Genomic DNA, 26,591 nt, shown 5'->3' on the forward strand with positions numbered 1-26,591 from the left:
ATCATGGTTCTCCAGGAATTGTCATCAAGGATCTGTGTGTAGTGTGTGATTTCAAGAATAAACCATAAAGCTAACTCACACCTCTCAGTTTGTGTTAACAAGCAACATTGATGTTACTGAGGTAAATGACAACCCTGGAGAGCTTCATGAGGAATCCCTTCATAGCTCAAAAATCACTGTTTGGTGTGCTGCTTCGTTTACAGCCATTACTTCTTAAAGAGAATGATCCTTTGAGCTTCTGGTTACACAAAGATGTTGCTTCAGCACACGCAGCTCAACACCTGCGCTCTATTTTTCTACGAGGTGGACATGAACAGTTTCAGTGATTTTCATCTGTGGGGTAACCTCAAAGCCGAGATTTTCTAACATCTTCCAGGGGCTACCTGAAGATTGCTATAAAGGAAGAATTCGTCCAAAATAACCCAAGTTAGGAACTCATAAGAGACTTCTCAATATGAGTATCACTCGCCAAAGCTATAATTTGGATGACTCAATTCTCAATAAAGCATAGATAAACTACATTATATAAATAAATTCTCTTTAAGATATTGTTCTCACATTTTTCTTAAAGACAATGTTTCATGACGCTAACTAGATTGCCTTAAGGTGTAAAATATTTTTGATCAAAACAACTTACCACCACCGAAAAGTGCGGTCCAAGGGGCCACAAATCTCTTGGTATGTGGAGGAATCACACCTCTGATGGAAGTTTGATGAAGCATTGTGGCAATACGGCTTGCTTGAACTGACACTAAGTTTCCACCTATTCCATTTATGATTGGCTGGAAAACCTCGTAACCTTTGAACTGATCCACAGCTTTGTCCAAGACTAATCCACCGAATCTGGAATAAATAGAAATTAGTCGATATTCTTCAAAATGAAAATTAAAAAAGTTGAAGCGTAATTTTGAGTCAAATGAATTATTTTTATGAGCAATATCCTATATTTAAGAGTACACCGATATAATATGTATCTAGTGTTTTCTATGACTGTTGACTACGAGTTAGATTAGGTTATTAGTTTATAAAGCTCGTAGCTCTAGGGTCTAGATGAATTTGAAGTTGTAAATAGTTGCTTGTTAGAGTAAAAAAAAACCTTTACTGTAGTCCTCGTCACAAGCTAAAAGTTTTTCATAAACTACTAATAGGCCATCGCGTTGAATCACCCTGTATACAACTGTATCATTTCTTATGAAAATTTGAATATAACCGTTGAGCAAAAAAAAATTGTGTAAGGTGTATTTTGCAGAATTCAAACTGTGCCAAACTGACAATGAAGTGTTGAGTCGTGAAAATATGCTATTTTGCGAATGTTTCTAGTCGACGTAACGAAATATCTTAAGGTATATTTCGAAAGCAACGTGTAGAGATGAAAAGAGTCCAATTCATCTAAGGCTAAGTAGTCAGCCTCGATAGAAGAAAGCTCATTTGTGGAAATCCCAGGCTAACAAAGGAATAAACATACTACATCTGAAGTGAAAAATTGCCTTCCATTTTGGTCCATCCGCAGAAGGATGAAAAAAAAGTTGCTTAAGCACGGGCATAGCTATCGTTTACCTCAATCAATATCGTTCTTCAGAGATCGCATTTTGATCCCATCAGTGCGTTTATCTTCAGTGGAAAGAGAAGAATTCCGTGATAAAATATGTGCCGTCCCCCTTCGTCGCTGAATAAGAAATCGTAGAGTCGGAAAGACAGAAAACCAAGGGATAATATCGCTAGGAATGCTGTATATCTGATATCGATGAAAAAAGAATACGTGTCGCTTCATTTGAAGCCACCACGTACGTGAGCAGGAGAAATGAAAAGGGGAGCTTCAACTTCAGTCATTGCGACATCCCCTCCACTAACTAGCAGAGCTGTCAACACAAAACATTAATTTCGATGTGGAGGGAAATGGTGCAAGGATCTCCACTTGTTATTTTTCCCTTTTGTTTGTCTATCGGAAATGTTCAGGTGGAAAATACACGTTTTCCTTATAATCTCCTGTTGCTTCCTGTTTACCATCGATGTTGATGAAATTTTGTAGGCCGAAAATCAGAAAAGCTGACAAAACCGAGGAATACGAAATCAGGTGTACCTCAAGGATATAAAATAGGCCCCCTTCTGTTTAATATGTTAGTTTGATCAATAAAAATTCAAATAAGACTCAAAAAATCTCTATAAACCAAATGGTCTGTGGTACTTACCCACTTATAACTAAGGCTGAAAGAACAGGAGTCCATCCAGTTGTTAAGATTTTTCTGGTATACTCGTTCTTCAAAACCACATAGACCCAGAATGGTAGTAAAATCACAATATATCCCACGATGATTCCTATCAAAATGTATATGCTGTGTTCTGGAAAAAATATAAGCAATGAGTCAATGAGTCTTGATTCTGTCTATTTTTGATTGTTACCTTTAATGGAGTAGAGTAATGAAGCAAATGTTGAGAGCACTAGCAAAGACACTACGTCGCCTATACTAGCAGCCAATGGTGTAGCAACGTTATCAGGATTAAGTTTCATTTTATGTGACAAAAATATCACAGCGATGAGAAGGAAATCTGCAAGAAAATTCAATATGAGTTGAAAGAAATTCCAAGAACGAAATAAACTTACCTAATGTGAAACATGATAAAGTAGCAGTCATAACACTTGCAGCTGCCAAAAGGAGTCCATCGTGTATCACGAATGTTCCATGCAGTAGTGCAGATACGCATACAGCAAATAATGACACGATATTAGCTGCAACTATAGCTTGAACCTTGAAAAAAAACACATTTTAGAAATTGAGAATTGGATAGAACTTTTCGGACATACCTGTACCAAACCAATGTTTCCAACGATCATTTTGATGACTTCTTTTTTGCAATTCATATTTCCTAAATTAGCTTGAGTGGAAAGTCTTGAAGCCAAGCACATATCCAAATTTCCTTTGAGTCCTAATAATGATGGTACCAGAATGTACAGTGCTTTGATTACACGGAAAACTTCCAAATTCTGAAAAAAATAGATTATGTGTAACCCTGTATTTTCTGAATTTGTTCATAAAAGAATTCGAATGCATAATTAATTCGGCGAATATTGAAGGAAAGATGAATGGAATATTTTCTGACTTAAAATACTCTCACTTATGGCTGCTTTCAATGTTGCAATAGAATGAATTAGTTCAGCACAAACTAAAACTGCCTAAAAGGCTTTGGTATCTTAAGGTTAATTTGACGTTCTCCATTCATTCTGGAATGTAATCTTCAGCGGTTGTTATAGGGAACCCTTAAAATACTTGTATTTCAAACGAAAATACGATCCCAAGAGAATCAATCTGCTCACAGTAAAATATATTGATGATTAACCAATTATTAGTCTATAAAGAACTTCAAAGTACGAAAAGCATAATCCCTTCGAATGAAAACCATCACATGAAAAAATCTAAGTAAAAAAACCTTCAACCTTCAAATGAAATCAATATGAAGTTGAAAAAACTACAATATAGGTATAACAAATAAGATGATTTTAATCACTTCATGAAGAACTAATTGGTAGGCCTAATTTTTTTTATCCACCAGCTAGATCAGTTATAAAATAGCAACGAGCTTTTCTCATGAACTGAGAATACGAATTAGAAGAAAATCAATCGATATCTGATATATTTATTAAGAAAAATCTGTATTCCTCGACTATTATTCAACCGAATCAACTATTTCATTTATTTGGGCAACCCTGTGTACTGCAAGATAATGTGAACTTTCCCTTTTCCATAAGATCAGTTTCTCATAGGGCAAGTTTTCGGTCTGAAATTGAAACCCTCGTCTGTTCTTTGTGGTCATCCCTTGGAATCCCATGACAGACGAAAAGTTCCTCTCTGAACAATGAAGTTCTGATCCATTTCAGAGGTTCATAAACACAATTGTGTATCAAGTTTTCAGACGCAATTTTGATCTTGAAAAATACCAGAGGAAGGCAAACAGTTGAAATGGGAGGATACACTGGACTTTAGGAATTTTCAGAGATTAAGAAGAATGACTTACCTCAACATTTCCTAGCACAATTCCAGCTCCTATTGTTCCAATGCCAGCCAACATGAAGGGGATGAAAACTTGAAGTGTAACAGTATGCCACTTTTCGTTTTCGAAATCGGTGTCAGGCTCATCGCTTGAGATCGATTTGACTGATTCCAAGGATTTTCCATTGGAGAGAGATTCAACTTTAGTAACTCCTGTAAAAGACAAATCCAACACTTACTATCAAAAATAATGTAGGTACTAAATTCTAGATTCCATAGAACTGAAATTGGACGAATCAACTAATTGATTGCATCTTTCAATGAGTACTTAGACCTTAGTGCTCCCAACACCGATTAAATCATTGAAGTGCTTAGTAATTGCTAGCACTTTCTGAATCAAAACGGTAAGTATGTATTAAATGCTCAAAGTACTTTTCATCAAATCTGCCCTTACGAAAGTGCTAAAATTTAAAAATCCAATTTACTCACCACTTTCGATGTCTTTGTCTTTGCTATTAGCAAAGTTGCCATCGATAAAACTACAAACTGTAGAAATTGTTAGTTGATTACTGCTTGGTATGAGATCTGGTTTATTGGTTTCATCTTCTATAACAGAAACAGCTGGGCTGATTTCTCTGTAAGCTCCTTCAGCCATTCCCAGATCTGGCAATGCTACCATGACTGTAAAAATGTAATTTGTTAAAATTCCGTTCTAAAAAATTCACTCTCGGAAGTTGTTATGTATTGAAGTGTATATAAAAAGTTCCCGACACCGAAATATATTAATGACGCAAAAAATAATCGTGCAAGTTTCTCAAGCACGTAAAGTAGACATAAAATTTGTTCACGACAAAGTTGTTCAAAAATTCATAACCATTATTTGCTATTTCCGCCAATTTTAGTACCTAATCACCGTATAAATACAATGTTGGCACTATTCTATTATAATTTTCTCTACATTTAATATGACAGTTTCCTTATTGAAGACACTAAACAAATTGGTATATATTTTTCCTCGTTTTGTATTTTGAACAATAGCTTTTTTTTCCCATACAAGTATTAATTTATCGAATTTTGCGATTGCATGCACCAGATCAGGTTCCGATATAATATATATCGAATATGATAATCGAGAATTTAGTGAACTTTGTTGATTTGTTGAAATTTTAGAAAACTTGAGTTATATAGTATAACTAGGAATCAACCCTAAACAAATTATATTATAACACAGCCCAAAACTCTTTTTTTTTGTGATTTTCAATCATCAAAAAATCCTATAAAACAATATTCTCGAGAGCAAAGTAATGCCAATTTGATTGAAAATAGTTTATAGAGTTTGCTAATTTATTACCTACAATTTTCCCAAAAAAGAGTTATCTTATCTCTGGTTATTTCTTTGCGAAAAATATAATAACGCTCTTATCTAATTTCCACTAATATTTTGTTTACAATAAGTATATTGTTGACATGTGTTTCAATAAATTTCCATAAAATCATGAATTTCACATTTCACTTGTACAAATGTTCTTATTTTTTTTTCATGCCAAAAGAGAATCTCAAGTTTCAATTATTTTCTTTCTATAAGGAGAATTGAATTTGTTGAGACTCTCGTCAAAACTAGCCTACTTCATTGTAGAAAATGTCGAAATTATCAGCTGAACATTAAAAGCAAAAAGACGAAAATAAAACTGACACAAAAATTTACTTCAGTTTGACGTCATCGTAAATTCGGTCATCAATATTTTTGATGATTTGAGATCTTCTTTCAGGAAACTGTCAAACAGTGGATTATAAACAAAACAATTCTTCTTGCAGGGGTGTAGAAATGAGGGGGTACAGGGGGTAATTACTCCCCCCAAGATTTTCAAAATATAAAATTTTCGATTTATTTCCAAAAAAAGGGCTACGCCCTTGCCTTTATGTTATAATAAATGAAATAATCAAAAAGATTACTTACTGATCGAATCCGAAGGGCTGAATTCCACCCAAAATATCAGCCGTTATCACGCACACTCTTCTCAGGATGACGAGTGCTGCGAATACCTTCGCTGACCTCTTAGGATCGGTTCTGCAAAAAAAAAAAGCTGATTAGTTACAATATTACCAAAAGAAATATTTCGTTCTATAGAAAGCTCCGCTGCGTAAATCCAGTCATAACGAAATATCTCATTGTACAACACTTTTCCGACAATTCGGATGTAAAAAGTTTCGGATAGAACAATTTCTCAATTCTGACCTCAATACCAAGAACTACGAATGCAATTAAGTTGAACTTTGTTTCATTGTTTCAGTTTTAATGAAGTTTTCTGAGTTTTCATGTATTCGGTATATTTTGAATGAAATTTTCGTTACGTCAACTCGACCATTGCAAATATTAAAATTTCCTTTCTGGTGGTGAATTTCCACTACTTATTATTAATATCTAACCACTTCCACACTCCAAACTACATTTTGAGTAAAATTATTGCAAATACCGTTCTAGGCATTTTTCTTATCGACAAAATACTTCTGGTGATAATTTGCTGGTACAATATGTAAATATTACTCCGAAAATGTCAGTTCACTTTTTTTCGCTTATTTTCATATCTGATGAATTAACTGAAAACTTGACAGGTACTGAAACTATCCTAGCTTGAAAACTACTATCAGAAATATTTGTAACGAAGCCTGGTTGTGCACTGTGTTCTCGTAAATGAATTTCATAATGAGACAAAATAAGCCAACCAAAGTTGCCCTTTCATTTTTAATTCTACCGTCAGGGGCAGGCGTTAGGCTAATTTTCCACTCGTCTTATTTCTGATGTGCCTGACATCACTCTTTATCGAAGTAAAGTTCTGAAGAATAATAGTGTCTATCATGTATGTTCGCAAAATGCATTCTAGAATGTCCTGAACATCTTAAAACAGCCTTTACTTCCACAATTCGTTATCCGACATCATTTTAATGAAAAAAGGTCAATTATATTGAGTAAAGAAAAATATATATGACAAGAGTTGTATTTTCGCAATGCATATATCTGTCCGCTTTTTTATGACCATGAATGGAAGAAAATGAGAGATGAAATTGAGAGAAAATAAGAGGCCATGCATTGGGGAAAAGCTAATCAGATGAGTTCTTTGTTGGTAACACAGTATAACTATAATTGAATTCGCAAAGCAGACGAAAATATCTGTCTTTTAAGAACGTGATGTACATTTTATTTCCTGAACTGCAAATAGATATTTATCACACAAATACAGTTGAAGATAACGACTTCTTGAAAACAATTTCACTATCAGAGATACGTATGAAATTCCCTAAATTTAATCCACAGTAACTATTTCATTGTTGAACCGGAAACAATTTCCTAGAAATAGATTACTTGATATATCTAATCCTCAAAACTTCAAAACAATTCCGGAAAATTTAGTGCAGATGTTGAGAAGACTCGAATGTACTCAGTTATTTCCAAGTTTTCTTGAAATTTTAAACTTCCATCTTATTTAATTAAAATTTATCAATAATAGATGTTGTACAGGATATATTTCCATTTGCAATTAATCAGTTTTCATCCACTATCAATGCTTGGTGAAAAAATGCAAAATGCACATCCAGCAACACAAAGTCAGCGATGTATAAAATAATATTTTGCTGCAGAAAAGTACTTCAATCAATACTTTATCGGAAAAACATAATCAATTCCCATGAAATTACTGTTTATTATTGATCATTCGATTCGTAGTATCAAATTCTCTCTCGTGGATTTACCAACCGTAACCCCAAAATGATGTTTCTTCGGAAGTTCGAATTTCATAACCGAAAACCATATAAAAGTTTGTGTTGATAAAAACTTTAGATTTTATTGAACTTCCCATAATGATCGTATATCGGGATCTCCTTTATTCAGTGAACCTCCTGCTTTTATTAATCTTTTTCAGACATTCAGGAAATTTTAGATCAACTGTGTTTTCTTCCGTAATCAATCTTCTTACGTCCTAGTTGTGTCACATTTTACGATTCGAATTCAGCTGAATTGCCACAAATTAAAATGGGGGAGTACTGTTCAGAAGTTGTTATTTTTTATTGCAGTTTCTTGTAGAAGTTTTAGTTAGAAATAATTAGATTGAATAAGGGTGTTGTTATGTTAAGTATTGTCAGTGATATAAATCGACGATGAAAAACCGATTGAATTCAATTGAAGAAGAAATTCTACACAGAAAAATCACTTTTTGCACGCTTACTGGATGCAAACTAACATCGTTCTCTTATTTGCTTCGAATCTACAATATTGATAATAACTGAAATATCTCTGAAACAACAAATTTCGAAGAAAAAAACTTTGGACAAACGTTGAAAATTCTGAGCCCAGATTTTTTTTTTAAACGGACAAATTATAATCAGGCTTTATTGGAATGCTTTCGAAATCCGAAAAGCGCCATTTTAACATAAAGAGTACGCGTATTGCTTGATGAGCTTAAACCTGATAGAAGCTGTGCCTAGCATTTTATGAATTCAAATTCAAGCAAATAATGAATAATTCCATGGGAGAAAAATAAATTTTCGTAGTTAAAGTGCAAATTTTCCTTTGGCGTTGGCTTTCGTGGTCCATTTTTATTATTTCATGAACGTTGAAGAAAATGACATAAGCTTGCTGTGTTGGTTGAAGTTTCGACATTTTTCTTCAGATTTTCTAATTCACTTGAAGTTGACTCATTTTAAAATCGGTCAATCATCAATTAATATTTGGTTTCTTCGGTATAATCTACAGAGTGGACGATAGTTACGCTTGACTTGTGTCATGTGAACTGCGAAGAACTGGCGTAATAATCTTTTGTTTTTCTATTTCCAGATATTTAGTACGATTCGCACGAATACCCAAAGCCTTTCAACAATTTCGTGTGAGTGAAAGTTATTTCCTGTAAATTAATGTCTACACATAATTCAAAAAACATTTTTCCACTCAAACATATGTTACACAAATATTCACATTCAATGATCGAAAATCTCAATGTATGATATGAAAATAGGGCATTCCCATATAAAAAACAGGGTGCTATCGGGTTTCACCACTTTCCGACCAGCCTGCAGAGTCAAAAATAATTCAAGCTCATACGCTGCTGCACCTCTGACTCACCCTGTATATTATATATTTGTGATTTATGTATGCCAATTGAAAAGTCTCCGGTCTGATGCACAGATGGTGGTGCTAGTATTAAATACATATGATTTTTAGTTAGTACCAACCTTCAAACGGTACGTGTCAAAATTTGACATCAGTCTGACCTAAGTTTGTGAGATATTGCGTTGTAAGTGTAGCTACTTTTGTTATTTGAAAAAAGATGGAAAAAAAGAACTTCGCGTGCTGATAAAATATTGCTTTTTTTAATCAACCATCATTGATTGGAATGCTAAGTTTAAACGTGGTGAAATGAGCACCGAAGACGGCGAACGCAATGGACGCCCAAAAGAGGCTGTCACCGACGAAAAAAATCAAAAAAATTCACAAAATAATTTTGAATGACCGTGAAGTGAAGTTGATCGAGATAGCAGACATTGTGAAGAAATCCTCTGAACGTGTACATCATATCATGCACGTACATGAGAAAGCTTTGTGCAAAATGGGTGCCGCGCGAGCTACTGCATCCACCGTATTCGCCAGATCTGGCCCCCACCGAATTTTTCCTATTCTCAGACCTCAAAAGAATGCTCGCTGGAAAGGAATCTAGCGCCAATGAAGAAGTATTCGCCGAAACTGAGGTCTATTTTGAAGCGAAAGTCAAATCGTACTACAAAAATGGTATCGATAAGTTAAGAGATCGCTATAATCGCTGTATCGCCCTCGAAGGCAACTATGTTGAATAATAAATCGAATTTTGCTAAAAAAAAAAAATGTGTTTTACTAAGGTAGACCGGGGACTTTTCAATTGGCCTGTTAACAAACAGGGTGCTATCGTATTTCACCACTTTCGGACGAGCCTGTAGAGTCAAAAATAATTTAAGCTTATACGCTGATGCACTAATGACTCCCCCTGTATATTATATATTTATGATTTTCGGATGCATATATATGTTAATACTGTGCAGGTTCAGAAGATCTGTATTATTTGTGTGGAATTTTATTGACTCTCCCTGTGAAGTTTAGAGGGTAATAAACGAGTATGAGTATATTGTGAAAGTTTCAGGGAGAGTTGAATCCTAACCGTTTCCAAAGATGCATTATTAAAAAAATTAATGAAAAGTGAGATATATTGTGATATATTCAGGGACAAACGCCCAGAACTATAATTTCAAACTCTATATGATGAAAGCTGATGACTTTCTATACTTCTACACGAATCTGTTTCATCAGTTGTCTAATTAACTGTTCTTATTATCTTTTTTTCTGCAAGATAAAATGAAGGGAACGGTGTGAATTTATTGATTTCTCTAATTCACATCTAACGTAGACTGTCGAGTAGACAATTCGTATACTTGGAACTTGAAATCCCTCACGCAATAATCTCATTTTGGTACTGAATGGAATTCCAGTCGATTCAGAGAATAATTAATTGGACAATTTCCAATTGTTATCTGAAACATTATCCGAATTGAGAATTTGAGGTGATACCTGATTACCCTGGTAGATTATTCGCATGTTTCAAGATCAAATATGTCGATGATAAACAAAATCGGATTTGCACTAAACGCTAATTAGATAGACTGATAAAAAGTGCCCTATTCCCATTTTTCTACAATGAAAGAGCGCATTCTAAGATAAAAATGAATTCTTTTATATCGGTTCTTCTCTTATCACAAGACAATTGTTCTTGGCTGACCTAGTGAAAGTCTTTCTATTATTGGAGGAATGATTGATTAACTCTGATTTTGCAATATCATCCTGATTGTCATCAATCATTGTGCATCAGTTCACGATAATTTTTGAACATTCATTACCTATGCTTCTCATGATATAAATACTGAAAATAGCTACCAATTTCCCACAAATTATATAAATCCTTTCAATACATATATCTAGATGATTTGAATCTCAAGAGGAAACTTATATATTTTTTTTGGCGAAATTGTTATGATGACTTAAAAATTTAGATCAATTGATCAAATCATCACGTAGTAGATAGAATACGCACTTATTTAGGAACATTGAGATAAAAAAGAGCAGGGTCAAAAACAATATTGCATGTTTGTTGTTCAGATTTTGAGATATTCGTTAGGAGCATATTGATACTTTATGATTTATAGGTTGATATAATTATTGTTGACAATCGTTTTAAAGTAAAATCTATTGCAATATTTTCATAGATAAAAAAATGAATTTATAGCTTTCATTTGTAACCATTTTAGTTGAATTATTCAACACTGAGGAAAAATGATGAATGTTGATAAAAATTTTCAAAATGAATATTTCCTGAGTTTCAAGATACATGTATTTTTGTCTTGATTATGGGTTTTCATTGATCTTTGGGCTACTGCCGTCGAATTCAAAGGTGAATAATTCCGCCTCTATGGAGACGAGATCAAATTCCGTTTATTAATGAAATGCATTTAGGTAATACAGTCAGATATTCCAAATAATTTACGACTCCATAAGGTCTTCACACAGTTGTAAATTTAGACAGGAATGGCTGTGTATTACCTATTTTTATGGCTTGTTTGAATCTGAAATTGAGTGGCAGATTGCAGGATGGCATCAAATAGCTTCTACCTCTATTTAAATCCAGTCGAAATTAATATAAGTTTATTGCTACTGCAATAAATAGACCCCTTCAAATTTTATTATACGTGCTGGACAAAACAAATTGTGGATTATTAATTTGGATTAGGAGCTTTTATCGATTTGAATGACATGAATGTGCTAGCGTTAGATAACTCCAATCAACAAATCAATCCGAAAAATGATTAGTAAAAAACTGTGTATTATACAAATATATGCCATAATTTATGATTACTAGTTTTCCATAAACATGTGCTAAAATATTATATTGTATTATGTCTAGAGAATACCGAGGATAGACGAAAGATTTTGAAATCCCCTCATATATTGCAGGAATACCTCTATGCATTCCTCAAAAACAATCTTATTTCGGCAATAAACTCGAGTATTAAGGCAAATTTTTGTTATCTCCTTTGAATCTAGCGCAAAAACCTCATACAGGTGTCATGCTGTGCGCTTTTGACGTAAAGGCTAAGTAAAATTTCCCGGTACTTACTTACTAATCTCAATGTTCCTTTGTAAATAAATCATTCCTTCAGAGCATAAGATCTTTTATTCATCTTAACCATTGCTCATTGAAATGCTCATTTGAAGAACTATTGAATGTCATTTTTGTCTCCGAGTTGGTACAGCTGTCATCTATTTTCACAGTATACAGTGCCAATTCTATCAGTTCCCATAAGTTTTTAGGTTTTTACGCTGGATGAAGAATGAAACAAGGTATTTTGTGAATTTTGCAGTCAATTTTAATTGAGCCTGCCGGAGCATTTAAGATTCAACAAAATTTGTTGGAAAACTAATGATTGTGTTCCAAGAACTTATTGAACAACCACTGTATCACCTTGATACAGTGTAATTGTAATTAATTACGATTCTTGCTATTCTAATTGAATATCTTATTTTCCGAAGTGAAATAAAGACAACAATAGGCAACCGCAGCTGTTTGCTAAGTTCAAACAGGTTCCTTTCTATCTCATCAGAGTATGGAACATAAACTGAACATTTCGGAAGCTGCCATTTTCTCTGCTGGATTAACTTAGCGGCACATGATATTTCCAGATATAATCTGAACTTGGAAGTTTATTCAACAGGGATGACAACCATTTATGATTAACTGGAGAGGTCACGTAAGTTTTAACACCTAATTCTTCACCTTATCAAGTAGGAATTAATTAATCCATAATTGAATACATTAATTCGGTCCAAGTGGTAATCCCCTGCATTTTTACGAATTTCACAGACGATAGACTTGAATATAAACGATCAGCTAATGAAGCAAAACAATTACTCCCAAATATAATGTGCTCTTGCAATTTTCACAGCTTTCCTATTTCAGAAAGCACTTTAAACCAACTCCGGGCCATTTACTTCCCAAATTGTTCTTCTAATTTATATCGACCGTACGAAAATTACTGGTACGAATGCGTGATTCAGATTCATACTCCAGGTATTTTTTTTTCAGGAAGTCATCGAGGAAAACTCAATTGGTTTTGAATATTCAGTTTGAAACTCTTCTCGTTGTATTATCCATAACTGATTTAAATAATAAGCCAACGAAATCTTGTTTCTAATATCAACAATATCAATTATTGATATTCAAGCTACTTGGCTCAAGCTCAAGCTCGAGTAGCTTGAGCTTGACTTGAAATCAACTCAAGTTCAAGTTAATTAGTAGTTTTTATTTATTAAGTACTTGACTTAACATTGAAAAACTACTACTTGACTTGAACTTGAGTTGATTTCAAGTCAAGCTCAAGCTACTTGAGTTTGAGTCTAATTGCTTGAAAATAAAGCCAAACCGTGAATCCCTAATATCAATCGAATATTGACCATTTATTTTATAAACTAGAGTTGTACATACTATCAAGACATTATCAGAAATTGATCATTTTTGGTAATGGTTAGCACAACCATTTTCTATACTCCCGCGGATTTTGAATTTGACTAAGGTAATTTTGTAAATATCTGGCTGTAAATGTGTCTCATTCCCCCATATAATTGAAGAATGAAATTTATGATTCCTCTCCTTTTGCAAACTCATTTATAATCATGTATTATCTTGGTAAAGGAAATAAATCAGAAATATACATCGATCAATATTGGTTTGAAATCATAATTTCACGCTATGGTTTTAATATGGAATCTCTTTTTTTTAATTATTTTTGATAAAACTTAATGATAATCCTGTATGATGATCGATATGCTTTTTGTTTGAATATGGGTGGTTATAGTCAATTGAATTTATATAACCGTGCTTGTAAGAATTGGAATTTTTTTATTTGAATGGCATATTGACTGCTTTGCATATCTGCTTCAGAGATGCACGCAAGTATGTTATCTACATATCTATGCTAGAGATGTTGACGTAAATTGGAAACGAAAATTGTATTTGTTTCACACAATGGTTCTTAATTTTTGCTTTTTTGAATAATATCACAAATCCAATAAGTTTTCAATAGAAGGCTATGCATAAATTGAAATGATATTCAACATCTTAGGGCTAGCAAGTACTGGTCTAGCATTTTAGTCAAGAAAGCTTCATGGTTCATTATTTCCCCATCAGAGCTGTTCTTGTCATTTATCGTTACAGTCTACAGCTCTCTCCCAGGTCCAGAGTTCTGATGAACTCTAGCATTTAAGATTACTTCAAGCAGATTACTCGTCCAAAGCATCTTTTGCGTTGGCCAGAGATGGTGAAGCATTTCATCCTCTGGTGTTTCTTCCTCCTCCTCGCAGAATCTGCACTCATCGTTTTCTGCTTGACACTTTCTCATGATGAGTTTCCTGAAGCTGTAACGTCCTTTAAGAAATCCAGTTAAGAGGTATAGCATATTCTTGCTATGATCCAGATACTTTTTAGATCTCACAGTATCAAAGTTTCGAAGATTCAGCCAGAGTGTTTGTCTTTCGGACCAATGAAAGGAGTGTGAGCTCCTTTTCTGGAAAGAGTGTTGAACTCTTCATTTGCTATAATTGATGACCAGGAACCCAGACTAAACAGAATTTGTGATTCTGGCCTCTCATTGAGTTTCCTTCGGTACTCCAATACCATCTAAGAATCGACAATATGTGAGCTCAATGGTTTGCTTGCAGCCTGATTGTCAGAATGTATCGCTATATCACATTTCTGATAGATTTTCACTAGGTTCATTCCCACACATTGTTCTATTCCAAGTATCTCTGCCTGAAAGACACTTGAACAGTAGCCTAACCATAGTGAGAATTTGGTGCCAGCCTCGTACCCATGTACCATTTAATGGTATTCTTTTTAAGAGCAGGGAATGTATAATACCTTCTTTTTCTACTTAGCATCGTAGTGTTTTATCGATGCTAATTGAAGTAGTCAATTTCTGTAGCTTAGAATTATTCAAGAGTTTGTACCTTGATTAAATTTGCTTTCAAAATGTATGGATCGTATTCTCAAGCTACAAGGATCATATCACTTTGAAAATTGATTTTTGGATCACATTTCATGCAAATAACACTTGAGCCTGGTTTACAGTGGTGTAGTAGAGTTCGGTGGTTGGCTTCAAACTGTTTTTCAAATTACTAGCAAACGTAGATAAAGTTATTCTACCAAAATGAGCATAGAAGAATATTCGAGACGAAAAGTATGCTAGTGAACTCTACTACTAATTATACCAACGCAAACCAGGCTTAATTAATGGACTAACAAAAATTCAAATAGGAAAAATGAAAATGAAAAATTTTGATCAGCTCTCCAAATATAAACGTTTTTCGATAGACATTGTATTTTCCTGTTGGAATCGCGCTTTATTTGTGTTTCCGAACTGTAATGTAAAAAATGCCACGGTCGATTTCAAAGAGTTGGAAATAACGAACCGAAACTTTAAAGAGCGAGCGCTACCGGGTTCGATTCCAAGAATTTTAGGGATATTTCATCAAACAGCGCAATTTATGTGACGACGAAAACGAAATGACGAGCAGATAATAAACCTTTATGTGAAATTTGCCATGTTTTTTTCTACATAAGTGAGCTGAACTGGAGTAATGCCATGAATCAACAGCCAAAATTGGAGGAACTGTGTAGGATGACAGAATATTGTTTTTTCTCTGGGACTGAACTGATGCCAATTCTGATATGAATGTCTGACTGGAATCTACGGTTCCGAATATCCCATCCAAGGGAAGGGGGAACAGGGAAAATAGGAACTAATCTCAAGTTCCTCGTCAGGGAACCTAACGAAAAGGCGTAACTGAAATCGCTTCCAATCCCAAACTATAGCAGAATCCGGCGTTCGTATTGTCCCCAAAAATAAGATCCTACCGGAGTCAAGATTGAGATTTTCCATCCAACTTTCCTTGCTCAATCGAAATTATAATGAATAATCATCAGGTGGAATGAACGACACTGAACAGTGGGATTTGTTTCATGAGACATTATTATGAATATTCATATGCATGCCCGAAATTGTCCGATAACAATATCGTAAATAATTTGTGACGTGAAAGCTTTATAGTGTGCTGGAATGGAAATTTCTATAGAGGAATGAAAGGACAACCTCTCCCAAAACTCAATCAACGATTAATCACACTTGATATATTTTAATCTTCCTTTAAGGCCCATAAGGCCGAACACTTAATGCCGCAACAATAAGAAAATGCCATAGTTCTAGATAGAGAATGAATAAGCTTCCTAATATCAGAGTATTTTCTTCATAATATAATAAAATTAATTGAGAAATAGTTCTCCATATTGAAATTATTCTATTGGAAGTCTCAAATTCGTTATCTCAGAATTCCTTAGAGGTAGAAAAAAAATGAGTGGCAAATTTTCTAGCTCGATTTTCGAGAGAATTAATTCGATGAAACCCCAACCTCATAAATTCAACTGATTTCAAGCTATAAGAGAAAATTGGAAAATGACGTGAAACGAAGAGATCTCATTACTTCTCTATTACATGGAACATTCTACAGGAACTTTATTCAGTAGAATTCAATGGTGTAATCATTTTTTTCGAAGTTATAGTACAAACTTGTGTTTTTAAATTCAATTTTAATAATCAGTGGTCACCACTAATATATTAATTGATATTCCTATTTCCTTCACTCACAAATCGATCATTATTATTATCATTATCTAGATTATTTTCCTTTCTTTCAGATTTGTTTTTATACCAATTCTCTCATGTAATCATTTGTAGATTATCTCTCACATCTACATATTTGTTTGTGTTGGTACTCGTACCCAATTTGTAAATACAATTTGACTGATATAAAATTGTTTTCCTGTTGAACTATGTGAATACAAAATACTCATGAATTTATTATGCACTTCTCATCGATTTTGAATTGTTTCCTCGTATTGGTTATAGATCAGCTCATAAAACATCAGTGTAGGACAAGTGTCTTAGTATTTCTATTTCTTGTTCAATGAAATTGACATCAGCAGGTGTACAGAGAAGATAAATCATTGATGAATTTTGTTTGGTACGATAAAAATACTACTAATAATCCTTGATCCAATTCGTTCTATAAGATAACTGTTATCGACAAACGTGAACAATAAATTTTTTTTTCTATAGAACAATAACTGTTTACTGGTAACCTCCGATTTAATCAATACTAAGTACTTTGACTTTTATCGTATTCCTTTCGAGGAAATCCCGATTTCCTAAAATATATTGAATTCCAGGATTCACTTCAAGTATTTGATTATACAGGGTGTTTCCTAAACATGCGGCAAAAATTCAGGGGGTTTTTCCTTAGACTATTCTAAGAATCTTTTGTCCTTTGATGATTTTTGAAAAACCTATTTGTTTCGAAGATATAGGGGAAACAAAATTTCAGATAATAACATTTTATTATGAACAATTACATGAAAATTCAACTCAACCTACAAAAACTGTTGAATATGACCACCTCTAGCCAGCATACAAGCATCCAATCTTCTCCTCATTGACTGCCGAACCCTTTCAAAAACACCAGGATCATTTCTTATTAAGTTACACCCAGCAATGATCCGATTTCGCAAGTCTTCCACATTTTCTACTGGAGTGGTATAAACTAATGATTTTAGATGGCCCCATAGAAAATAATCTAAGGGATTTAAGTCCGGGGAACGAGCAGGCCATAAATGAGGTCCACCTCTTCCAATCCAGCGATCTCCGTATGTTACGCATTTTTATTTAAACTATTATTAATTTTAAAAATATGAAAAATGTTGTTCGTCCTGTATCTTCGAAACAAAGAGGTTTTTCAAAAATCATCCAAGGACAAAACATGCTTAAAATAGTCCAAGGAACAACCCCCTGAATTTTTGCCGCATGTTTAGGAAACACCCTGTATAAACACTTTATCGAAGGTTTCTGAATATTTGGTTCCGAATAATAATTGTAATACTCATGCCAAGATGAAGATGGGTGTTATATATTTTTAATTATCAATTGGTTGTTCTGCTGAACTTTGAAATATGGTTAGGTAAGGTCGTGAAAAGGTCAGAGATGGACAGTGTAATGATTACGTTGGTTCCTCTTAAATGCTATAATAAAAAAATGGAAGAATTGTGTTAGGTTCATACAATTAGAGTTGCACAAGTTTGACTGTTGAATGTTTGAGATTGTCCTGAAATTAAGTCAAACTCCAGTCAATCTTTCTGACAAATGATTCAAGTCAAATCAAACTAGACAATGGCTACAGGTTTGAAAAATCAAACTGTTTGTCGAACTAGTTAGAAAGAATTTGAACAATAATTTATTTAGTAGATTTACCTTGAATGGGTAAAATATTTATATTAAATATAGTGAGAAGGTATCAAAAATACCTACATAAATTTAAAACAAAAAAAAAATACATAATTTTAAATTTTTTTAATCAACTCTAATTTGTCCCCTCAAAATTTTTCGTGAAAAGTGAAGTTCTTTATTTAGTACTTCTTACAAATTAAGTGAATGCTGTGAATGTTGTTAAAGAAATAGTTCGACTATTGGAATTTTATGCTGTTGTTCTGTATTTTTAAATAATTTGCAATGTCCAATTTTCTTTATTCTGTTTTTATTGATTGATTTTGTCCCGTCTATAGATTTTTTTCCCATAGTTTTCAGAGATGGGGGGGGGGTATTCGAAATCAGACTCAAATTGTTCTGATACATATTCTGAGCTGCATAAGCTACATAAAAAAAGTTCAGGTTCAGACATTTCGAGTTCAGACACAACGCACAACACAAATCCACTTATAAAAAAACGAAACAAACCAAGCATATCCTTTTAATTATGAACTATAAATAATTTGCGGAGTAGCAGAGTACAGGTTTAGACACGTTGCGCAATATGATATTCAATCTTCAAACTGTTTGATTTCAAGCCAAACCTAAAGATACAGAAATCAAGTCAAGTCAAACTTTTCCACATAAAAAGCTTGATTTCAATTCAAGTTTGTGAGTAAAATCAAACTAGTTTGACTTGAATGCATCTCTACATACAACGTTTCCAAGGAACTTGAAAAGCGGCATATGGAAATTATTTTGATAGAAGATTGTAAAATAGTCAGCTTTTGAGCAACTCCCAAAAATTCTGTGTGTAATAAATTGACCACGAAAAGTGGTATACAAGAGTTTGACGTCCACATCTCTAGAGGCTGGATGAACAGAAAATAACAAAGCAATAGTCTTAAAATGAGGAAGAAGAAGAAGTATAATTAATTGAATTTACGAACGTATTCTGAGCTGTGGGGTTAGAGTTCTGATTACTTTTCAATTATATTTCGTTGGGAAATGGAAGAGCTAGCGAATTAACCAGAAAATTCGAAACCACTGCCTTATCGAGAATTGAGATGCATACTCATTCAATAAATTATCCTGTTTGGGGAAGTCGGGCCAGGATAAGCTTCAATGTAGAGCAGAAGCAATCTAACTATGAATTAACAGGTAAAATGAAAATTCGTAATGTTTAGAGACCGTGAGAGGGCAGCAGAAGCCTGATCGATATCATGTGAATTGAATACAAGTTGCTAATGGACTTGTCATCATAAATTTCCACCTGGGCCATTATTTTTGGAAAATACGCTCCAATTCGATGACCAACGATTTCCAACAAAAAATATTTGCGGAGTTTAAATTAGAAATTATTTTGTTTACTTTGGCTTCATTGCTGGAAACACGCACATATTTATACCAACTTCCAGAGTTTGTATTCAATTTTATTCGCATATTTCCGTATGATATGAATGTTACTGTAAAAATGTTCGTTTTTCAAAGATAATATTCTAAACACTTACGCAAGTGACAATGACGTAAATGAAACAGTTTAGTGAATATATTTCGTAAATGATTTTGCTTCCTGGATAAGAAAGGAATGCACATTGGGCAGCTTGGATATTTACCAAATTTGTTACTGAAATTTCAAAAGCCAAGCATATTCAAAACAGATATAAAGGACCAGACAAAATTTTCACCAGTTATTTTTTCTGAATTTTTCGTATTTTGTACAATATGACCTCCTGGACAAGAAAGTCGATGGGTCCAACTCAAACATATGACTAGTTTCCGAGATACAAGGTCGAAATTGGAAAATGGCATTTTTTCAAAGTAACATTTCTCGTATGACAATATCTTGAATGGAACACTTCTACGCTATAAATATTGCTTACCCATAAGGTAATAATTTTAGACTGATTTTTAAAAAGAAATATGTATTGTTAGATACGGGGTGAGTCAAACATTATTCAAATTGAAATTCGTTTGGTACATAATTCAACCTGTAACTGAAAAAGTTGTCCGTGGAATTTTTCAATTTTTTGTCTTCACTCTTAATTCAAGCACATTATTTTAATGTCAAACAATATTGCCTTCGCTCTGACCAGTTTTTGAGATACACATACAATATATTGAGAGGGGTGAGCACTCAAAAAGAATTTCCCCTGCCTAAAAAACTGACGAATACGAGATGGCTCACATCAATTTCATTTCATATTGATTTTAACCTCAGACAAGTAAAACCGGAAATATTAAGAATCGGAGAAACAACAAGAGACGATACAACGAATGATTTATTTTCCATCTGAAGCTGATGAAATTGAATTCAACTCGATATTTACGTTTCATTGAACCAATTCTTCAATTCGGGAATTTATTAAATTTTCAGGACTTGGGACGTTGTAAATTTTATTTATCTGAGAGTTAATTCAAAGTTTTGTTGAGTGCAGGTCTCATTTATGATTGCCAAAACTTGATGAGTATAATTGGTAGATTGGATACTGTGTATTTCCTTAGTAATTTATTCCTCGATAGTTCTTATATTATGTGGTCAGTTATTATTGTAGGAAGAAAATGATTTGTTGTTTTTTCAGTTATCGATATGTAAATTTCAATATTCAGCCCTTAGGATACACCTCTAAGATACATCAGAATCAAATTCGGATAACGTTGAGGGTAATAATCATTGGCAGTTGAAATAAACACAAAATTATGCAAGCCTATATAATTACATGTAATTACCAGAATTGATTCGGAGATGACGATGTATTTTTGGTCACTTTTTTCAACATTATCACGAATAGAGTGTTTTAGTTTTGTCATTGAGCACGTACTGTAGCTTTTGGTGTCATATTAAAAACTGCCAACAGTATCTTCTCGCTAATATGACGCGATAATCATACTTTAGGTATATTCAAAAGCTGTACAACTGATAGCGATGCAATTTTGTGAGATAGTTGAGATTCTTTCCAAATTAGTTCAATTTCAGTTCGTGGAATTAGGAATAGCTAATTACTACACTACCATAATTTTGTGATAATCTTCGACAAAACTCTTCAAAAATTTGATTTTCCGTGTCTGTGATTCGATCTACCCAATTTTCTTTATGTACAAATAAGATTGCATATTGACAACGTTGAAGTTGTTTTTTTTTCAATCAATATCATCGGTCCGGTATGAAGAATTCGATCGAAACAAATAACATGAGGTGAAAACAGTAAAAACTCACCCCAGATGTGGTATCACTATAAGTAAAAGATGAAAATTCCACATTCAGTTTGATAACTTGTCAATATTCACACTGTTTTACAATTATCAACCTCTCATTGTTATAGTAAAACCTGAGATATTACTGATAACCTATTATCTCAAATTTTCAATCTCAGGATGTATTAGTTTCCTATTGAGATTGAATATGGCTTGTAAACATCGATATTAAATATGTCTTGATCTCCACATGGTGCGAACTGTTAACAAGAATGTTACAAGAATGCATTTACTGAGTGGTGAAGAAAAAACATTTTTGAATGTTCTGAATGGAATAAAATAGAATACAGGTCTGTCATTTTATACTGTAGTTGTTGTAAATGAGAAAAGGATGTAGACTCTTGTAGAAAAGGTCTCCATGGTCAAGATTGATATGACTTCAATCTATAACTACATGTCAGCTGAATCAGACATTCATTTCTGGAATGGCAGCTGATAGAGATGAATGTCCCCAAAGGTCTCAGGTGAGGAATGATCCTCTTACGAAGACGTCGTTGGGGTTAGCTTTCACGTTATGGTTTAGATGGATGACCCAATGTGAAAAGCATTTGTGCAATTCCCGAACGAAAATAATACGAATTTAAATTAATCGGAAATTGGGTGTAATCAACATTTAATCTGGTCAAAATATTAATCAACATAAATAATCGCTATATTGTGTGTTGGCCCGCATTATTGTGTTATTGTTATGTTATTTTCCGTATCTGAACCCAACAATTGAATGATTTATGCATCGAATGAAAAATTTATAGGCTCAGTTGGAAACTTTGTTGGATGAAGAATACAGGGACGTGGTGAGTTCATGAATGCATGTATTGTACGGATGAAAAAATACAAAATTGACCACAACTACGATTTGACATATCTCTCTCTAACAGATGCTACCATCTGAACCTACCACGTTGATATTATTTAATTAAGCAATTATATTCATTACGCTGAAAATTCGAATGAGTGGACCTCACCAGTTGAACCAAATATACGGGCTGCGTTCAGAAATTAAAGCTACTCTCGTACTATTGACCACAGAAGTATCAATTTTGATGTTGGAGACTTCAGTATCATAACAATTAATGTTATTGAAAAATTGAATTTCAAAATCAGGGATCTCTTTGACAATTTAGAACGAAACTTTTCAAGATAATCTACAACAATATCTACACCTGTACATGAAAATTCAATAAGTTTTTCATTATAACTTTTGATTCTCAAATGCGAAGTATTTAAAGGCTTGAAAGTGGAGATGTTTTCTCGAAAGTGAGTTGGATTATTTTTGAAAGTACCTCGTAAAAAGCAATTACGTATTGTATCATGTTTTTTCAGTGTTAATTGATAGTTGTGTAAATGAAACCACTGTCGTGAGTCGTCCGCTTCGTTCTATGGAGCCATCTTTTATTATTCCTTCATGTGAACCGATTGGATCAGTTGATTGGATTCGAATTCCCGTTAGAACTTCAGTTTCTGATAATGTATAGGGTGGTCCAGATTCGGTATCTTAAATGGGAAGTACTCCGGAACTGCTAAAGTTGAAGCAATCAATCGAATTTTTGAAAAGCATATTTTTTTCAATAATGAACTCGTTCAAAAAAAAAAATTTCTACGTATTTCGTAGAATCGGATACAATAAGAACTTAATGCATGAAATTTGGTAGAGAAACAATTTCTATAGCGTATTGGTCCTTCTAGATTAAGAATACCATACATGAATTTTCAAAGCAAAAAGTCAACGAAATCACATAAAAAAATTCATTCCCAATAACACATGACCATAAAATTAGGAGAATTCATTCCTTAGTTGATACTGAATGCAATATTTCTCACCGCAGTCTTAAATTTATTATGAATTCTTGATTTTTTTCAGATTCCCTGCCCGATATTCATTTGAATATTTAAATTAATGATTTCTGTTCAAGGAAATAATGAACCACAATATAAAGTTTGTAGTGTTACTTATTTCAAAACCATCTCATGTAAAATGTATTTTCAGCAGAAAAATTCTATATTTTTGTGGCAAGTCATAGACCAGAAATTTTGAACTTTAGATTTTAGAAAATTGAAATGAAAGTGTTGTGAGGAAAAAATCTTCATACGAGAAACACATTAATATGAATTCAAAGAAGCGCGAAAAATTCCCTGACTTGTTAGAAAAAAGCAATTGATGTGCGATTTTTATCTGACATCCATGTTTTTCCAACCTTAACGGTTCCAGAGATGCTATCGAGTTTGGACCACCCTGTAGGCACTCTAGTAGACTTGGGTGGTTGAACATTTGCGGCTACATTTCGAGGCTTTAGTAACAATGAAAGGGTGGGGACTATTTCCATTCCCTTTTCCACTATATTTAGGGGGCTCCTCACAGAATTTATTATGCCTATCCCAAACCAATTCAATTGATATGCATTAGACGTAAACTGGACATTACCTCATTTTTCGATCGTTCAAATTGAATTTGGTAGAGTGAAATTGAAAACAATCTTCACCTTACGTCTGAAAGTTTGAGATCAATGCGCTAATATTGCTGATAAGCTCCGGAATTTTTGGCCATTTTAAATTGGGACACAAAAAATGATTGAGGTTTTAGATTCTATACCTCATTTATACTATTTTCGGTTTGAAAAGATCAATGAATCATAATAAAAATTTCATGTTTCAAAAGCAGCGAATTTTCCAATTATTCAATTTTTTTCTGGAAATATTCAAAGGGTTGGTGAATCAATTTCGTGTTTATGACAGGAAAACAATCGAACAACGAATAATTGAATGAGAAAGTTCATTGAAAACAAACATAATGACAATGTGAACGATATAATTTAACAAAAAATATATTCCAATATTATTTACCACTCATTCCTATTCATTCATGTGATTTGATTCCAAGAGTAATTCGCAATATAAAATACTTGGAATCGAACGATAGCTATTGTATATTGGTTTTTCTGACAAATCAATTCATCCAAATATTTAAACCGAATATATCGATATGCAATTATGAAATTCTATGACCATCAGAAATGCCAATTGTAAAATTAAATATCACTTGAAACCACAATTTTTTACACCACATATTCGAATTGACAGTTAATAATTCCAATGTAATTATTCGAAATATTGTTTCTAGGCTGTCTAACAATGTTGCGGAAGAAAATTCAGAAGCCTCTTACTGTATCTAATATTTCATGCTTCAGGAAGTGCACAAATTTTAATTATAATAACCTATACTTTCCTGAATCTTTCAATTTTAGCGATGTTGAAGGGTTGATGATGGTTAGAACTATCATTTGATATTTTTTCAGTATAAAACTACGAGGATCTGCGACAGCATAGCCATCAAGCAAAAATAACACCAAACTATTCAATATTCCATTGAAATTGCTGTTTCTAATGACGTCCAGTCATAAATTGGCGAAAAATCAACTGAACTGGAACAAATTATCACACCAAGTTGACACTTCACAATGACACAAAAATTCATCATGTTCCAAACTATGGAGAGTAAAATTACATCTGTCAATTTAGAACTTCTTGGAAGATGTATACTTCGAATATAATTAAGCTTTTCCGGGTGATATAGATGAAAAATTATAAGTTTCAAACATTAATTGATGAGAAAAAACGAGACTTTAAACTTTAATTCATCTCAGACCCAAGGTAACACAATTTACGCAATACAAGAATCATCATTACTCCAATGAAAAGAAAAAAAAAGCTATGAGTATTTCCTTCTAGAAATTAAGCCTTAGAGATATCATTCTATTGAAGTTGAAAGGGCAAAGAACTATTAGAATAGAAGCATTATCTAATACAGGATAATATATGATTACAATAAGATATTTGTTTTTACTGGAAAATGACAATAAAATTTTTGCAAGTTCAAGTCCATTAGATTCCAAAGTCAACAAAATATATCCTTGAAATACTAGAAATATGTATTTTTCAATTTCTTGCGAATTACTGTCCTGCTTTTTTTATTATCGAGATTTGGACAATGATCTCGTTCAATCTTTTGATGCAAAACAAACCAGATAACATTGGAGAATAGTGAAATCTAAATCCCTCCTTCACAATGAAATTTTTTGACGTCAAAGTCTGAGTCTCCGAAAGTGTAAGCCTTAAGGTTCTGGAATTGATTACAATCAAAAAACAATTTTTGATACTCTGTCATCAAAATTTGTATTTCAATACTAACTGCACTAATCCGTCAGGTAATTCTTATTATGATAATTTTTGCGAAAAACTGGACTATCCAACTACGCATGCCCAATATTTAAAGAAATTCAGGCCATTAAATGTATCATAAAAGAAGGTCTGAAAGAATTATGCTTATAATCTATTGGCTTTCCAAAGCTTCGAGCTTTCACTGAAGAATCTTATAATCTACAACACCCTAACTCCCACCACGCATTCTTTTGGCCTGTTCAAGTGAGAGATTCTAAGGAAATTCTTGTTTTTGTCGGCATCCTAGAGTTTGGTGCACTGGAATTCCAAACATCTGCAATATAATACCCACTCCGAAGAATTCCCATACCCAGCAAGCCAAAATGGATGGGTATTTGAAGATTTTTGACAATGAACCATGCAGAAAAGAAATATTCTTGACTTGAGGGCACTTCCTGTTTCTCATGCCTTATAATTTGAACACTTGAGAATATTTCAAAAGCCAATTCTTGCTAGTGAAGAGCACTGCAAATTTTCAAGGTCTGATTTTGAAGCCATATTTGGCGCAGAAATTATTATTGATTTATAGAAGACAGGAATATGGAGGGTGTTTTAGAATTAGATGCTCATCCTTGAAGGTGTGAATTCTTAATGATTTCTATTAACCTTTGAATTGAACCTTTTCACTTTTGAACCACATGGTATTGAGAGAATGTAATAAAAATAGTTCAAAAAATATATACACTGTGTCCGTAAAGTATGGAACAAATTCATTTTTAG

General features: G+C 33.3%; 1 protein-coding gene and 1 long non-coding RNA gene across 5 annotated transcripts in view; one reads left to right on the plus strand and one right to left on the minus strand.

The window, feature by feature from the left end:
- LOC123685633 (solute carrier family 41 member 1-like) overlaps positions 1 to 26,591 on the minus strand; it is a 34,366-nt gene that overhangs the window by 2,250 nt on the left and 5,525 nt on the right. For 2 of the 4 annotated variants that reach the window (XM_045625392.1, XM_045625388.1), the window contains exons 2-9: positions 5,944 to 6,054; positions 4,476 to 4,667; positions 4,012 to 4,199; positions 2,804 to 2,983; positions 2,603 to 2,747; positions 2,401 to 2,547; positions 2,190 to 2,340; positions 638 to 843 (exon numbers count right to left, since the gene is read on the minus strand). In XM_045625392.1, coding sequence (XP_045481348.1) covers positions 638 to 843; positions 2,190 to 2,340; positions 2,401 to 2,547; positions 2,603 to 2,747; positions 2,804 to 2,983; positions 4,012 to 4,199; positions 4,476 to 4,665 — 1,207 coding nt within the window. In that variant the 5' untranslated portion in view covers positions 4,666 to 4,667; positions 5,944 to 6,054. Of the gene's footprint in view, positions 1 to 637; positions 844 to 2,189; positions 2,341 to 2,400; positions 2,548 to 2,602; positions 2,748 to 2,803; positions 2,984 to 4,011; positions 4,200 to 4,475; positions 4,668 to 5,943; positions 6,055 to 21,131; positions 21,273 to 21,618; positions 21,846 to 26,591 lie in introns of those variants that run through there. The other 2 variants (XM_045625389.1, XM_045625391.1) reach the window with 2 other exon arrangements.
- On the plus strand, positions 21,941 to 25,527 carry LOC123685634. The gene is made up of 2 exons (XR_006748334.1): positions 21,941 to 22,450; positions 24,950 to 25,527. It is a non-coding gene; the product is annotated as an uncharacterized LOC123685634 (long non-coding RNA).

The sequence above is a fragment of the Harmonia axyridis genome, chromosome X, assembly GCF_914767665.1.
Source record: "Harmonia axyridis chromosome X, icHarAxyr1.1, whole genome shotgun sequence".
Lineage (NCBI taxonomy): Eukaryota > Metazoa > Arthropoda > Insecta > Coleoptera > Coccinellidae > Harmonia > Harmonia axyridis.